The 18,058-nt window shown below is 45.2% G+C and overlaps 1 protein-coding gene across 1 annotated transcript in view; it reads right to left on the reverse strand.

The window, feature by feature from the left end:
- ADGRB2 (adhesion G protein-coupled receptor B2) overlaps positions 1 to 18,058 on the reverse strand; it is a 694,168-nt gene that overhangs the window by 22,280 nt on the left and 653,830 nt on the right. The window contains exons 22-24 of the mRNA XM_063954232.1: positions 11,229 to 11,324; positions 9,719 to 9,890; positions 8,839 to 8,934 (exon numbers count right to left, since the gene is read on the reverse strand). Of these exons, the coding sequence (XP_063810302.1) occupies positions 8,839 to 8,934; positions 9,719 to 9,890; positions 11,229 to 11,324 (364 nt within the window). The remainder of the gene's footprint in view (positions 1 to 8,838; positions 8,935 to 9,718; positions 9,891 to 11,228; positions 11,325 to 18,058) is intronic.

The raw sequence follows: 18,058 nt of genomic DNA on the forward strand, positions 1-18,058 counted from the left end.
GGAGATTCCGCACAATACGGCGTAAAGGCTTTTTTTACGGTAAGGACGAAACGTGTTTGGAATTCCCTGCCTGAGTGAGTTGTAATGGCCGACTCAGTCAACACCTTTAAGAATGGGTTAGATAAATTCCTAATGGATAAGGATATCCAGGGTTACGGGGCATAGGCACGCACTATGGTTATTATAAAAAAGAGGGGTAAAACGTAACGGCAGTCATCAACTTCAGTCAAAATTTTATACAAAATAATCGTGCATAGGAGACCACAAATAGGTTGAACTCGATGGACAATTGTCTTTTTTCAACCTTAGATACTATGTTACTATGTTACAAGCGCAAGTTCTTGGATGGCACCTGGAAATGTCTTCAAGCGTTTGCGGCAGGCATTGGATGGTGTACCAGCTCTCAGTGATGGTACACTGTTATGAGTAGTATGTTATCTACATGACCAGTCCTGGATACAAAAAACAGCCACCATCTGCTTAGCCACACTGCACTTACATTGGAATATCTGTGGTGCACCTCCCATTTAGGCCCATTGGGCCAACTGTTGCTTGGTCTTGGGGTCGAAACTGTAGTTCCAAGGATTCATCACCATTGATGATCTCCTAGGCAGAGTTTGAGAGACTGCCATCAAACATGGCCAGAATGTTGTGGCAACAATTCACCTGACCCTCCTTCTACTCTCCAGTCAGCTGTTGGGGCAACCAACATGCAGAAACCTTGCTCAGGCCAAGCTTTGTGTGGAGTATTAAGCGGAAACTGTGCCATGGTCACCCTGGCATCCACCTCAACTATGGCTCACACGGCAGCAACGTTGCCTCTGTGATGGCGGACATAGCTCAGCCTCAGTGCTCCTTATATTCCAGGGATCATCTCCTGTGCTGAAATTCTGCAAACCACTCAAACACAAAAGCAGCTCGCAGTCAGTCAAAACATTTCTGCTGTCACAGACCACTCTTGGAGTCGTAGAAGATCATGGCTCTCCAGAGGCCTCTGTTGAGCTCCATAATGAGTTTATGAAGGAAGTGAACATGTTGACTTCTACAGTGTGTAGAGCTGCTTATATAGAGTTCTGTGCCTTGACATTTCACAAGAACTTTAGTAAGAGATTACAGTTCACAACCAGACAGTCAGATTGTGTCTATTCTACTTATGCACTGCACATCTGGAAACTTATTGCACACCCCTCGTATTAAGAATTTTCCTTCTACATGAAACAGGAAAATATGGGATATTTAAGTTGAATATTGAGATGTAGGGGACTAACAGGATTGCCTTTCTACCTGTCTCTCACAAAATAGGAAAACAATCACATTTATTTTAATAGAATGTGTTTGGTCCACTAAGGAAATAAAATACTTGTGCCAAGTCTTAATGTTTTGCAGAGAGAAAGGGGTGGGGTGAACTAGCTGTCTATAATGACTGATAGGAATTTGTCATATGAATCCCCAAATGAACTTTTAGTTTCAGCAGCTTATTAGGTTGGCTGTCAGCCTGGATAACTTTTATTACGTGGGCATTTATGCGTGTATAATGGTGCGTACCTGTATCAAATACAAAATAATGACTCCCATTTCTGAACCTTTAGTGCGTTGCTAAAAAAGTATTTTTGTGAGTAGGGTGAAGCTCTACCCACACTCAGAAACCAGAGAATGCACCCATTAATGTGACTTCTCTGACTTTATCCCTTTAATTGCATTTAAAGATTTAAATGAAAAATCTAATTGTGCATGTTGTGTGATTTTAAACCCATTCATGTAAAGTCACACCCAAGTGTCACAATATCAGTGTAAAGAATCAAGGATTCTTCACATCTCCCTTCTGCCAATATGGTAGGGGTGCCACTTCAAAGTGTGGGATGGTGTTGACTGCTACAGATGTTTCGTAGTACAGAACATGGGCACCTGAGGCAAATTTTGCAATTGAGTGGTACGCCCCTTGCTTAAGTCACAGTAGCAAATCTGAAATGATCTCACACAGCATGTGTCCAGATGGCCCATGTGAACTCATGTATTTGCTGCACCAATTAAAAAAAAAATATCGCACAACTACAACAACCCTTTACACTAGCATGCGGGGGGACGCCCAGTACAGAGCAAGTCCGCCCTGCATGATGGGCCCTTCCCTCCGCTAACATGCGAATGCTCCACTCGGCAGTGGAAGCGCTCACATGCTAAGGTTAGCCCTCTGCTTGCGCAGACTAGCTGCAAAGGCAGACGGCTACCTGCAATGTTTTGGGTCGCAGCGGCTAAGTGTGATGTCACGCAGCTGCCGCGGTCTTCCCCACAAACGGTCCTGACATGCCTGCGGTGTCTGGACTGCACCCACCCCCCATCAACACCCCCTCCCGCCCTACGAACACCTCTACAGATGGAGCCTCGCTCATTTAGCATTCCCTGGTGCGCCATGGTGCACCAAGGTTTATTAGCATAAGCCTTTCATCTATTATTCTTAGCTGCAATACAATACAGAGAGAACAATACAGCAGGGGAATAAGTCATTACAGCAGGGGATTAAGTCCGACAGCACAGGTTCAATTAATGCTATTAAAGGGATAGATGAGCAGGGCTCCATCTGTACCTGTCAATCAGGCAGAGGCGTTCGCATATGTGAGATGGGTGTGCTGTGTGCGCATGGACAGTGCGGCTTCTGCGCGTGCACACACTGCAAAAGGGCTTCAGCATGCGCACACATCGTAGATGTGTTCCATGCTGAATCGGGCCCTCAGTGTCTAGCTTGTGAAATTACCTTGGCACCCCAGTAATGTCACTGTTATATTAGGCAGGCACCCAGTGCTTGCAGTGTGAAAATGCAAATGAAAGCCCTATGCCACACAGCCCGAGAGATTAGCCCACCATAATTTGTGTTGATCACCATCATTATATGTCATAGGCACTAAGCAGGGCACAGACATACACATTACTATGCAACCCACCACACAACCAGCTCTTTGTGTGCACACCACACCCTCACTGCAGATGCCACCTCACAGCAACCTTCTAATTCCTAGCACTCTTTCAGATCAGAATTGTGTGTTGTATGTAAGTGGTATGGGGAGATGGCCAACCACCTTTATAGTACTGCGAGAAAAAAATGTAGGGTTAGGGTATTAGGGTTAATTTAGAGGTTTGGGCTAGGTATTAGGGATAGGGTATTAGAGGTAGTGTAGCTGTTTGGGTTAGGGTGTCGGGATAGTTTAGGGGTTTGGGTTAGGGTTTAGCAGATTGAGTTTAGGGTTAGGGTATTGGGGTTATGGTTAGGTGTGAGGTTAGGGATGAGTTAGGATCAGAATTATGTATGTGCCCTGGATTTACCAATCTAAATATCTTTGTGTAGATTCAGGCCCTGGCTCAGAGTATACAGCTTCAACTGTTGTTGAAGGTGTAATTGCAGTCACCTTTGAACACTCATCTATACACCTATATCTCATCCAGTCCAAGAAATACAAGGTCCTGAACCAATAATCCTGATAATGCAGGCTACCGATTTATAAGGGACTACTGACAATTTTGTTAAGTGATGTTCTTTGATAAAATGAGAAATGTTTGGAGACACAAAATGGTTTTATCCACTGTATGTTGGCGGTCAGTTTACTTTAAATGTGACACAGGTCTCAAATCTACTTCAAAAGACCTTGGGCCTGATTCAGATTTCTATGCAATGCAAATATTCATGCAACTGAGCGATTATTGGCAGTCTGTGCATGTGCCGCGATCACACTAAATATGCACCAAGGTACTTTTGTGATGACGCTTGCAACCAAGAATGAAATTATAGAGCTATAGATTGTTGACGGAGGGGGCTCCAAAACAATATCCTGCCTAGGGCCCAATGAGGCCTAAATCCGGCTCTGGTGACTTCTAATCTATGCCATAACATTCCCCTTAATGTAAGTGATAAATCTATTACAAGTTAAACTGGAAAATTTGGACCTGGTACATTTAACAGTTCTTGGAAGCCCGAGGTAACTTTTGATAGAGAGGGCATCAGGGAGAGAGAGAGTGTGTCAGAGGGAGAGAGAGAAAGACAGAGAAAAGCAAGAAAGAGAGGGAGAGAGAGGGGTCAGGGAAAGAGAGTGTCAGTGAGGGAGGGAGAGTGAAAGAATAGGGGAGCGAGAGTTAGAGTGTCAGGAAGAGACAGACAGGGAGAGAGAGGGAGAGAGAGAGAGAAACACACACACACACACACACACACACACACACACACACACACACACACACACACACTATCAGGGAGGGAGAGAGAGACAGGGATAGGCTGAGAGAGAGGGAGAGACAGTGCAAGGGAGAGAGACTGTATCAGGGAGAGAAAGAGACAGTGCCAAAGAAAGAGAGAGAGAGAGAGATAGACAGTGCCAGGGAGGGAGAAAGACAGTGTTAGGGAAAGAGAGAGGGGTAGACAGGCAGTGTCAGCAAGAGATAGAGAGAGACAGTGTTAGGGAAAGAGAGAGATAGAGTCAGAGAGAGAGAGAGACAGTGTCGCAGAGAGAGAGAGTGTCAGGGGAGAGAGAGAAAGTGTCAGGGAGAAAGAGAGGGAAGGAGAGAGACAGTGCCAGGGAGAGAGACAGTGTAAGGGCATGAGAGAGGGAGAGACAGTGCCAGAAAGAGGGAGAGAGATAGACAGTGTGAGAGAGATAGACAGTGTCAGGGAGATAGAGAGAGGGAGACAGTGTCAGGGAAAGAGATTGTCAGGGAGAGTGTCAAGAAGGGGGTGAGGGAGAAAGACAGTGTGAGTGAGATATAGTGTAGCAAGATAGGGGAGCGTCAGGGAGAGCGCGGGGGTAGAGAGACAGCGGGGAACAAGCAGGCGATACATTATCTACCACTGCAGACTTGCAGAGGTCTCTGGTGGGGGCAGGGCTTCACAGCATTAAATCACCGCAAATCGCGGCACTACTGATCTGCTGGTGCTTGAAGCCTGCCAGGTAGCCCCCCCCCACTCCCATGCCACATCCCCTAAAGCTGCAGGGGGCTGCTACTGGCGGCGGACATTCACCCGTGGTCGGGGTTGAAGGGGAGCAGTGGGCCTCAGAGGCCGCCCGGTACTGGGTGCAGGGGATACAGCGGGCCCTGGAAGCAGCCAGGGCCCCATAGCAGCTGCACCCCTTGCACCCTCAGTAGTTACGCCACTGTATTTATATATGTGGGAAACTGGTGAAATATCGACCCACACAAACTTATTTTGTGATGTGAGGAATAAAACACGTACATTTTCCTTGCCTGCGGAAAAAGCCCTGGTGAGTGCGCTCTGTTTCTTTCAATGAATATTATATGTGGTACAGATGTGTCCTCTTACATCTTTGCTCCGTGCGCCCACTGCTGGGGCAGGGGGGCGGTGGAGGGGAGGATGTGGCCGAAGTGTGAGGGAAGGAGGAAGGTGATGAAGGAGAGAATGTAGCAGGAAGACGAAGGAGAGGAGGGGCTGAGTGTGAGGTAAGGCGCAGGGTGATTGAGGGGAGGAGAGGAGGGACCGAGGTGTGAGGGAAGGAAAAGAGTGATGGAGGACAGGAGGGGTGGAGTTTGACGGAAGGAGCACAGTGATTGAGGAGTAGAGGGGCCGGAGTGTGAGGGAAGGAGCAGGTTGATGGAGGAGAGGATGTGGCAGAGTGTGAGGGAAGAAGCAGGGTGATGGAGGAGTGATGGGGCCGGAGTGTGAGGGAAGGAGCTGGTTGATGGAGGAGAGGATGTGGCAGAGTGTGAGGGAAGAAGCAGGGTGATGCAGGACAGAAGGGGCCATAGTATGAGCAAAAGAGCAAGGTGATAGAGGAGAAGATGTGGCCAAGTGTGAGGGATGGAGCAGGGTGTTGATGCAGAGGATGTGGCCGAGTATGAGAGAAGGAGCAGAGTGATGAAGGAGAGGATGTGGCCGGACTGCAGGCATAGCCTGATCAATCATGGCCAACTCTGAGATGCATCCAGATTAACCAATACTTTCAGCGTTGTGACACTGTAACATTGGCAGATGGTAGTGAAGAGGAGCTGGAAGGGAACAGTCACCAGAACTGTAAAGAAGATGCAGGAGTTTGAAGATAAGTAGTTAATACTAATAATAAGTAAGATGCTATATTGTATAGGTAGTTAATGTATACATATAATAAAACTGCAATATACAGTACTTCTAGGGACTGTTTATGAACTATGGAGACAAAAAAAATGTTTTCAGAATTTTTGTCTGTTCTTTCTGGCATCAAGAAAAGACTACTGAATGAATTTGGATCTCATTTTCACTGCTGTATAGTTTAGTGACCTAGAAAGAAACTGAGGTATTTAGGATCTCGATGTGACTTCAGGGAGAGGATCAATAAAGGAAAAAACAGACGCTTGCAGTGTGCAGGCTCATCAAGTCCAAAATGACTATATGTATATAAATATATACATATATTTAACACCCCGCATGCAAAGTTATATATGTATGCATACAGTGCATCCGGAACGTATATAAAGTGCTTCACTTTTTCCACATTTTGTTATGTTACAGCTTTATTCCAAACTGGAATAATTTAATTTTTTCCCTCAAAAATCTACACACAATACCCCATAATGACAACGTGATACCACAATTCTAAACACAAAGGGGGTCATTCCGAGTTGTTAGCTCGTTGCTGATTTTCGCTATATTGCGATTAGTCGCTTACTGCGCATGCACAAGGGTCGCAGAGCGCATGCGCTTAGTTATTTTACACAAAAGTTAGGTATTTTACTCACGGCATAACGAGGATTTTTCATCGTTCTAGTGCTCGTACTGTGATTGACAGGAAGTGGGTGTTTCTGGGCGGAAACTGCCCGTTTTCTGGGCGTGTGCGAAAAAACGCTGGCGTTTCTGGGAAAAACGTGGGAGTGTCTGAAGAAACGGGGGAGTGTCTGGGCGAACGCTGGGTGTGTTTGTGACGTCAAACCAGGAACGAAACTGACTGAACTGATCACAATGTAGGAGTAAGTCTGGAGCTACTCAGAAACTGCTAAGAAATTTCTATTCGCAATTCTGCCAATCTTTCGTTCGCAATTCTGCTAAGCTAAGATACACTCCCAGAGGGCGGCGGCTTAGCGTGTGCAATGCTGCTAAAAGCAGCTAGCGAGCGAACAACTCGGAATGAGGGCCAATACCCCATAATGACAAATTTATTACAAATAAAAAACTAAGAAATCACATGAACATAAGTTTTCACAGCATTTGCCATGTAGCTCAAAATTGAGCTCAGGTGCATCCTGTTTCCACTGATCATCCTTGAGATGTTCGTACAGCTTAATTGAAGTCCACTTGTGGTAAATCCAGTTGATTGGACATGATTTGGAAAGGAACACACCTGTCTATATAAGGTCCCACACTTGACAGTGCATGTCTGAGCACAAACCAAGAATTAAGTCAAAGGAATTGTCTGTAGACCTCAGAGACAGGATTGTCTCGAGGCACAAATCTGGGGAAGGGTACAAAAAAATATCTGCTGCTTTGAAGGTCTCAATGAGCACAGTGGCCTCCATCATCCATAAATAGAAGAAGTTCGGAACCACCAGGACTCTTCCTAGAGCTGGCCGGCTGTCTAAACTGAGAGATCGGGGGAGAAGGGCCCTAGTCAGGGAGGTGACCAAGAGCCCGATGGTCACTCTGTCAGAGCTACAGCATTCCTTTGTGGAGAGAGGAGAACCTTTCAGAAGGACAACCATCTCTGCAGCAATCCACCAATCAGGCCTGTATGGTAGAGTGGCCAGACGGAAGCACTCCTTAGTAAAAAGCACATGGCAGCCTGCCTGGAGATTGCCAAAAATGCACGTGAAGGACTCTCAGACCATGAGAAACAAAATACTCTGGTATGATGAGACAATGATTGAACTCTTTGGCATGAATGCCAGGCGTCATGTTTGGAGGAAACCAGGCACCGCTCATCACCAGGCCAATACCATCACTGCAGTGAAGCATGGTGGTGGCAGCATCATGTTGTGGGGATGTTTTTCAGTGCAGGAACTGGGAGACTAGTCAGGATAGAGGGAAAGATGAATGAAGCAATGTACAGAGACATCCTGGATGAAAACCTGCTCCAGAGCGCTTTTGACCTCAGACTGCGGCGACGGTTCATCTTTCAGCAGGACGACCTTAAGCACACAGCCAAGATATCAAAGGAGTGGCTTCAGGACAACTCTGTGAATGTCCTTGAGTGGCCCAACCAGATACCCAGACTCCGATTGAACATCTCTGGAGAGATCTGAAAATGGCTGTGCACCGACGCTTGTCATCCAACCTGTCTACGGTCTTATAAGCCATTAGTCCATCTACAGACTCCCCCCCTTTCCCTCCCCATTTAGTGCTGCTTCAGAAATGTACCAGGCTGGTTTTCTATTCCAATGAAACAGTGCATCGAAGATCTATTCCACTTATTGTACATTTCTTTTGAGATCATTGTTGATTCAGGCAGCATAATAGAGGTTTGCAAACGTGAGATGCTAACAGGTAATGAAAGAGTGCATGTGTCTAAACATATGGGGAAAGACCAAATCTACCTAACCTGTATTCAACATGCGGTATGTATGCCATTGATTTCTACGTTTTAAATGAGCAATTTTTATATAGTTTACATGAGCAATTTATAAATGTGTGTTGTACTTCACATCTACCCCTACATAAATGACCTACAAGCTGTAGTGGGAAACAGATTTTTTTTCATTACCTAATTAATTAGCCTATGGATCAAACAAAACAATCAAAGCATCATTTCATGTGTTCAGCATGTAACCCAACTGAGGGCCTTTTATTACAAAAAGAGTTCTAATTTGGCTTGTATATTACTTCCCTTCTGTTAGTGCATACTGATGTAGAGAGCTGCCTTGTGCAGACAGGTAACTTACCATGATTTGAAGCTGACCGTTCTTGCAGGAGTTTGGAGAATCTTCATTTTCATCACTGTGGCATCCACCTATTTGGCATTTTACAACTTCCTGGACCTGTCCATACAAATAGAAAGATTAAACTAAGAAGAAACTTATATTCACCGCACCCAACATCCAGACCAGTAAAACACTGGAGACTTCCTCCCTACTTAATATACAGAAAGTCTCCATAACTCACTGCATGGATAATGTGGCAGCCACTTCAGTATATCTTACTAGATGCATTCACTAATCACTCAGGTATTCAGCGATTGGTGGATGCACAGAAAAGAAGGCGTATCAGTGACATCAATTCCCTATAATCTGAAGTTATGTAGCATGACATAAACAGTTCACTTTAGTCAAGCAAGGACTAATGGAAAGCTATGGAGTTCTCTGTTATGTAGGGAGAGAATGCCCATGCTAATACAAATAAAGACATGAGAACACATACATTTACTTTTAAAGCAGGGAGGTTATCTTTATAAGCTAATCATTGTCGGACTGGGGCATGAAGTGCCCACCGGAGGAATGCAGTGATAGGGGCCCATACTTAGGGGTGTGGCCAGCCTACAAAGGGGGTGTGGCCAGCCTCCACATAGGCTTGAAATACACAATAGTTTAGTGCAGTGTAATGCAACATATCTACCATGTATAATACAAGTGCACAGTCTGGAACCTGATCCTTAGAGGAAGGAATGGGCCCTCAGGAAGGGCGGCCTAATGGTGGTTTCCCTGGTACCCCTGTGGGACAGTCCGACCCTGAAGCTAATCATTGGCAGTACCAAAGTCTGAGTTGTTTTGAAGACACTGGGACAAAATGTAGATAGTAACGGTACTAGTGTTGACAAGTCCTCACCTCCCGGCGCAGGAAGCAGTGTACAGTGATGATCACACAGCCTTGCACTGAATTGAACACTGCAAACAGGACTTGGAAGAGGATGGATCGGCGGTCAGTCATAGCCAGAACTGCAGACATCCATGTGAGGGCAAGTAGAGGAAGGACCACACAAGAACTCCAGAGAGATGCCCTGTGGTAAGGGAGTGGAGACACGGTGCAGATAGAAGGGGTATAGCGAGAAAAAGGTAGAGGAATATAGGTAAAAAGAAAGTGGTGAAAAGAGGTATAAGGAAAGAAATGGATGATTGATGAAAGGAAAAAATTAACAACGTAAGTGAAATGATAGGGAATAAAAATGTGTTTAAAGGAAGAGTGAGAGAGAAACCAAAAGCATTTCAGAAAGAAAGTATATAACAAAATACGTAATGTAATGTCAAAGAAATGTCCAGAAAAGAAAATAGATAAGCAGGAATTAGCATAATTAGAGCAGAAAAAAAGTATAAATGAACAAGATAAGAAAAGTTTGGAAGGAGATAAAGGTTAAAGGAAACGGAAAGCCATGAAGAGCAAGCATGTGGTAGGTGACACAATAAATGCACGCAGCATGGAGGGAAATGCAAGAGATGTGGGTAAGGAGAGATAAAAGATCAAGAATCCCAGGTTAGGTGTGTGCAGTCACACTCCTGACAAATTCTGCTTGTGAAGGTTTCTCCTATATAAAATTAAGTGTGCAAAATAATGCATGTGTGGGTCACCTCTCCTAGCCTGAGGGAAGTAGTGAGGGATAGTGGGAGAAGCGCTAGTTGCCACCACAGGTGACATGCAGAGTAAGAGGTGGACACGAATCTGATCTCTATAGATTGGAGGGTAACATAAGAAGAGACCTGGGAAATGCACACTAATTCAGGACTTAAGGACAGAGAAGACACCACATTGTGCAGATGACAAGTAACATACAGTGAGCCCACAAGCATCTAGATACATTTCATTCTAAAAGGAGGACAAACTAAACAAATGCCTCATTTGGCATTTCAAGGGAATGTCCATGGATCATGAAAGGTAGGTGTCCCAAGTCCTACTTACCAGGGCCAAATTAACAATGGGTTAAAAGGGACTAAAATTCCAGTTGTACACAAAAATAGGCCCATCATCGTAACAGCCTGATGACCAGCAGCCCAGCTGGCCACATGCTCAGCCACAAATCAGAAGTATTAAAATTGGATTTCTGGTTTCTCATAAAATAAAATAATATAGTTAGATAGATTTGGGGCTCATAGTGTAGGGGGTGTACAACCCCACACAGCCCTGGCCACAGCCATGCAACATTAGTCACACCTCCTCTGCTTCTCACAAAAGGCCCTTGAACATTTTCAGCTCTAGGCCCATGTGGCCCTTAATGAGACCCTGCTACTTACTGTAAAAGTACAATACTGTACAGGTGTAAAGTGTAAGTGAAGAGGTTAATGTGCATGCCCGTGTGTGTCTGTGTGTAATTGGAAAAGGCAGAAGAAAAGGACAGAACACTAACACAGCGTTGTTGGCAGTAGCTGCAGAGAGATTTGCGCTGGGCAGCACTCCACATGTAGAACAAATCAGCGGCAGGTTCCTGCAGGATATCTCAATTCTGCAACAGCACATCACAACAAGCCAAGAGCATGCAGAGTAGTGGGGGTTTAGTGGCAGTGGGAGAATAGGAGCACCAGAGGGAGGATTAGGTATATTTAGAGCAAAATAATGAAATACATATAGTTGGTTCCAAAAAGAATTTTTTTTATAAATGTATATAAATTGGTATATAATTAGATAAAGATGTTTATATATAGATATTAAAAATCAAAATGGCGATACAAAAAGCACAAATGCATATCACATATATTGTGTGTGTTTTCATGCAAAACGAGATGAACATTTTTAGTGCATGCATAAAGGAAGACAAATTCACACATCAATATAAAATCCATTATACAGAATTACAGTACATGAGGGGAATGAAGGAGGTCAGGTTGGCAGGGACAGACAGAAAGGAGAAGAAATGAGGAATACAGAGACAGAAGGGAGAAGCCACAAAGGAGTATGGGGCACGTGAGAGAGAGATAACAGAGCGAAGATGGGAGAGAGAAATAAAAGGCAGTGTGTTAGAACAGCTCTGGACTGGCAGGAAGGCAGCACCTGGTTAGCATGAGATGGATACAAGGAAAGGGGAAACTCCATTGCTATTACCACCCTTTCTGTATTCCTGACTAAGTCAATCTCTCTCCATCAATTGTTAATATATGACCCCAATATGTCTTGGACTTGTTGTACAACAATAGCTGGAGAGAGTCACTGCCGTACTAAGAACTGGCCTATCAGAAATATTGATGGATTGGAGACCTCCATAAATAACCTGGAGTCTATGACTCATGTTAGCTTTTTATTATAGGAGAAGTGTAGGCTGCCACTACAAACAAAAACACATTAATACAAACACATTGGCACATAGAACATATACTGTATAAATATATATATATATATTGCAATATAACCCTGTAACTGCAAATCTGTAGATATCTTTCAATAGCAGCATCACACCAGTGAAATGTTAGCATGCATAACTATCACACAATGTACCACTACATGTAATGACACGTTTTTGTATCAATGCCTGAATTAATAGTTTGGCAGTAAATATATACCCTGGATAGCGGGTGCAGCAACAGATTTTGCTTACTGCTAAATATTTATAAATTATTCCCCCAATGGATAGGCAGTGATCTTTAATCAATACTTGCATGTGATAATCTAGGTAACAATATAGCATTAATATGGACTACATATAATAGTCGTAGAGGTTTATTTACTAAACTAACTCAAAGGTGCAAATATGCAGATAGCTATAGCACCCAATTAGTAGATATTTGCATATATTACCTACATTTCACCATTGAGCAATGTAAGTAAATATCCCCCAAAGAGCTATATTCTAAGCCAGGAGTAAGCAAAAAAAGTGACTGTGTACCTGGAGCATACCATATTGCACTGCAAGGGGAGCAAATACATTTAGTTTTTGTATGCAGGGTAAGTACTGGCTACTTCTGCATGTAGCCCACAAATGTTGGCCAACTTTGGGCATACCCCACCCAAATCTATCTCTCTGCACGTTACATCTGCCTCACCTGCAGTTCAGCATAGTTTTACCAATATGCATAGTTACTTGCTCTTCTTTTGCTTTACTCCCACCTCAGTATGAGACCCATAATGTCTTTTACTATCCTATGTATTTCCTACAGTATGTTTCAGTTGCCTGATAGTAATATGGACAATGGTCATCCCAAACAACTCCTTTTAAACATTTTTATAGAAAATTTGCTAGCACACTAGTATATTACATACTTATCTACACCATAGCTGACTAAATGGGACATTTACTAAGCAGTGATAAGAGCGGAGAAGTGAGCCAGTGGAGAAGTTTCCCCATCAACCAATCAGCAGCTCTGTATATTTTTATAGTATGCAAATTATAGATTACTTCAGTGCTGATTGGTTGCCATGGGCACTTCTCCACTGGCTCACTTCTCCACTGGCTCACTTCACCGCTCTTATCACTGCTTAGTAAATTACCCCCTTACTGTACTCACTAGGGTACCTCAGCAGGAGCCCAAGTCCTTATTTACTTGAATACCTGCCATTCTTCAATATTGTAGGAGAGCCAGCAGCATAATACTGTTAGAGAGCCAGTATCATGGTTCCATATGCTGTTCCTGATTCAGATGTGGACGGAATGCCGTCCTGCACCACAAATTACCAAAGTTTGGTACTTTGCATATGCACATGCGCAAATGGGTCCTGCAAAACAGGACGCAGGACAGCAGCAGAGTGTCAGTGACTGACAATCTGCTGCCATTTGGAGGACTGGGAGGGTTTGGTGACAGCCATTGCAGGGGAGGGAAGAGGCCATGATCTCCGTCAGAGGACAGAGGACGGAGATTTCCTGGCATCTTGGTAGCTCCTCCTGCAGCGACCGGCTTACGCAACCACATGGGTCACGCAGCCGACCGATGGTGTTGGAGATGATCTGATAGTGCGTCCTAGGACGCAGTTCGGATCAGTAATGCAGCAGAAGTCAATTTCTGCTGCATTACCATATTAGTGCTATCGCTGTTGCTTCTATATTAGCACCAGTGATAGCAACTCCAACCCTGTGCGAGATGACTGTTGAATGCAGAAGGATGGAGAGATGCTGAAGTGATAGCAATTACAATGTCATTTCCATACTGTATGTCAGTCCCTCCTCAGTAAAAGCTATGCCAGATGCATGGGAGTCAGACTCAAAACTTCATTACTCAGTGAATAAGGCCTGCGCTCCTTTATGAATCATTGGCAGCTACTTCCTCTGTGAGTCCACAACACCAGTACAACTTTTTATGTTATCATTGCGGCATTTCTGCTGGCGTGGCATATAGTAGTGTAGTAGGCACTAGTGCGGGCTGCATTATAATTGTTTGGGAACTCTGCTAGTTTAGTAGGTAACCAAGTAGGGACTTTGCTAGACTGATTATATATGGGTATCTATGCTGGATGGAATATAATCTTGTTATAACTCTGCTGTACTGGTAAATAATTATATGGGCATTTCTGTTATACATACAGTACAGTACAGTATACACCTAATTGGACTAATATACATGGAGAACCACTGTTAACTGGTATCACTGCTTGGGATATGTTTGACATCTTGGTGGACGGGATGCCAGCAGTCAGGTGACTGATGTCGGAATTCCGCCACTGCTCAGAGGACAGGCACAGGAACACTGATATCCCAACTGGTATAAAATGATGTGGGCACATCTACAAACTGACAAATAATCATATAGGCACCTCTATAATCACTAGTTAAAAGTCCGTCAAAATGACGGACTCCAGGCTGGATTGGGGCAGTCGCTACTCACACAGAAGCTGCCGGGTTTCTGAAAGTCCTGCTGCTGCCTTTTATATGTACAGTTGCTGTATATCTGTAATGTGCTATATACAACAGTACTGGCATGTGTAAGCTCACCAGTCCCCTCACAGCTCCCGGCCAGACTAGGGGACACCAGTAGCCACCAGCAGCTGGCCGGAGGGGTCTGGGCATGGCCTGTGTGGGGTGTGGGAGGGGTGAGCACAGGACCCCATCCCTCCACCGGCGCACAGTATATATAAAGCAGTTGAGCCGATTATCTACCTCCTCCTCACCCACATAATCTGCAGCCCCAGCACCGACCCCTCCTCCTCCGGGTCACCACACCACACACCACATCAGTTCCTGCCGGACTGATTCACCTTCTCCCCCGCTGGTCAGTGGCCATACGTGTCCCTGGTGCCTCCACTCTGAGTGATGCGGGACCGTCTGGCGGTTCCTGCATCCATTTCCAGGTTACTGCTGCTACTTGTTGCCAACTCCTGGGATTTCAAGTAACCTGGGCTTGCAGCATAGTATATGGAGGAGGGAGTGCAGGGTATGCGGTATATAGCGGGAGCAGTATATGGAGGAGGGAGGTGCCCTGTATATAGCGGGCAATATATGGAGGGGTATGCATTGCAACGTGTATTTAGGGGGAGTATATGGTGGGGGGTGCAGTGTACATAGGGTGTGCGTGTGTGTGTCCTTGTCCCAAACGATGCTCCATCGGGCACACTCCAGTGGTTGCTGGTGGCACCACAGAGGTGAGGATCAACCTCTCTCCATATTCAGCAAGTGTGAAACAGATCAATATTTTTACTTAAGTTTTTAGCAGGCTGTAACATCTCTCTGCATGATCACTTCCACTTTCATTTGGCCAATGGCGCACATAACAGAAGTGAGGAGCAGCTTAGCCTTCTATTATATAGGATGTGGGCACATCTGCTGGAATCTATGTAATCATATGACATACTGTATGCCCAACTGGCTGATGCCAGGATGCTTTGGGGCTGGAGATCAAAGGACAGCTTAAAACTATTATCTTGTCCAAGGCTCCAATTGGACATACAACAAACAAAAAAAAAAAAAAACATTGGTGCATGCAGGTACAGTTGAACTTAGGTATATATTACATAAAAAGTTGCATTGCACAGTATCATGATCATTTACACTTGGGTTCAATTCCCACTTTTTAGTGTAAAATATGAAATGTTCATACTACTGTATGCCACAAATTAGTATTCTGGGCCTACTTACACCTGGAAAGGCAAAGCAGGGAAGGAGTGTACAAGCGAATGCAGAGTAAAGTAATTTTGAGACGGGCGTAGCTGTTGCGGGTGCTGGACACCTAATATTAATTGATAAAATGGATCAATGAAGAGTCACTGAATCAATGAGGTTCCTTGTGGCTAAAACCAACGTGGGATCTAGCCAACAGTAACCAGCTCTCACCAATCAGAGTGAAGCCATTGTATAGTATACTTATTGAAGCTTACAGACCTCTAGTCCTGTGAAATGCAACAACGCTCTATAATGAGAAGGTCTGTGGGATTTATTTTTTATTTAATTTTCATTAAAAGCCTGAAGAAAGAAGTATCCCCTGGATTTAAGTGGTTTAGAAATTAGTGAAAGACGTATTGGGGAAGACTTTGTTTAAATAAAGACTTTTATTACGGTATGTTTTCTTTCTTACATTATTCTGTTATGTAACACTATAGGACCAAGCATTCCATAGCAGTATTACAAGTGCTAGCATACCCAGCCAGTTTATGACTGCCAGGACTTGATGTGACCAGTAGTGCCACAGTCAGAAATGCTATTTTGAACTATTTAACACTATTCCCCCAACACTCACTACATTCAAGTGTCAGAAGGCGGCCCAGTGCTTTCAGCTGTTTATTTCCGCATTTAAAAAAAAATATTTGTCCGTTTCCCATGAGGGATTCAGCCTTGTACTCAGATCCATGAGGGGGGCGACCTGGGCAATTGAACCCGGTAATGTAGTACAAACCTCTCCTTCAGGCAGCCGTGACCTCCATGGGGCCAAGCTCTCAGCTGGCCCCACCTTCCAACACCCTCTCATTCGGGTGACTGAGACCTCCCTCTCCTCCCCATGGCCGTGCCTTTCAGCCGACTATACCTTCGAGGTGGAGCCAGCTGAGAAGAGCTCAGCCCTGAAGAGGAGAGGGAGGTTGTGGCCGCCTGCACAAAAAGGTGTGTGTGTGGTGGGGCTATGGGTCAATGGGTCGACAGTCAAAATGTCGCTGTCAAATGGTCAACATGGTGAAAAGGTCGACCGGATGAAATGGTCGACACAGAAATGGTCGCCGCATGAAAATGTTGACATGAGTTTTTGATATTTTTTTTGTGTAAAATTTTACCTTTGAGCACCCCAATTAGTGTACCGCGTCCCCTTGCATGGCTCGATTCGCTCACCATGCTTCGGGCAAGGTGCCTCACTCTGCTACTGCTGCGATCGGCACAGGTTACTATTCCCAATAGTAGTCCATGAAAAAGTTTAAAGAATGTTTAAAAAACCCATGTTGACCATTTGAATCTGTTGACCTTCTGACCATGTCGATCAAATTTATCTCTTCCATTTGGTGTCGACCTTATGGCTGTTGACCTATCAACAGGATACAGTATGATGGTTGGGTTAACTTCCCTGATTGCCACAATCCATCAGTCTGCCTCTGCTCATGCTGAACAATCTTAGAGTACTCCACACTACAGATTCCCTCTAAATGTGAAACCAGCCCAGTCTGTTATAGCGTGCTACTGGTTGCTAGGAGAGAAAGGACACCAGGGGCCTCATTCAGGTTGGATTGCAGTGTGCGATTCAACTGCAAAAAATGAAAAGATGCAGGTGCATGCGCCTGCATTTTCTGCGCAGGGGGGGGTGGGGGGCAAAAAGAATGCGATCGCCTCTGCCTGTCAATCAGGCAGAGGCGGGGTGGGGGGTGGCAACGCTCCATTTCCGAGACGAAGCGTTGCGGGGGCGGAGGCGGCCAAACGGGGGGCAGTGCGGTGCATACGGGGGTGTAGCTTGGGTGGCTGCATGGTGTCACACGCATCCGCCCCGCGATTGGCTCCTGCAGGAGGCCTCCTGCGGGCGCAGCTAAGCCTTTATGAAAGAATGCCCGTCTCTGAGGCAGATTTGATTGGGCACCAGATTCGGAGCTCCCCTGGTGTCCAGCCCACCACTTCACTGGGACTGACTCCTTATTGCACGTACCCCGAGAGGGGCCCCTGCACTTGTTCCCCTGCACTGCACCTCGGCTCCGCTCCTCTCCTCTCATTCATTGCCACTGGAAGCTAGGGGGTAGCTGCACTCACGGCCTGCCCTACTATTCATCCACGTAAGGCGTCACACTTAGAGGGCACCGCAGCCTGACAGATCCTTCTGCAGTCACTTGGTCCCCCTGCTGCCTCGGACACTG

The sequence above is a fragment of the Pseudophryne corroboree genome, chromosome 2, assembly GCF_028390025.1.
Source record: "Pseudophryne corroboree isolate aPseCor3 chromosome 2, aPseCor3.hap2, whole genome shotgun sequence".
Lineage (NCBI taxonomy): Eukaryota > Metazoa > Chordata > Amphibia > Anura > Myobatrachidae > Pseudophryne > Pseudophryne corroboree.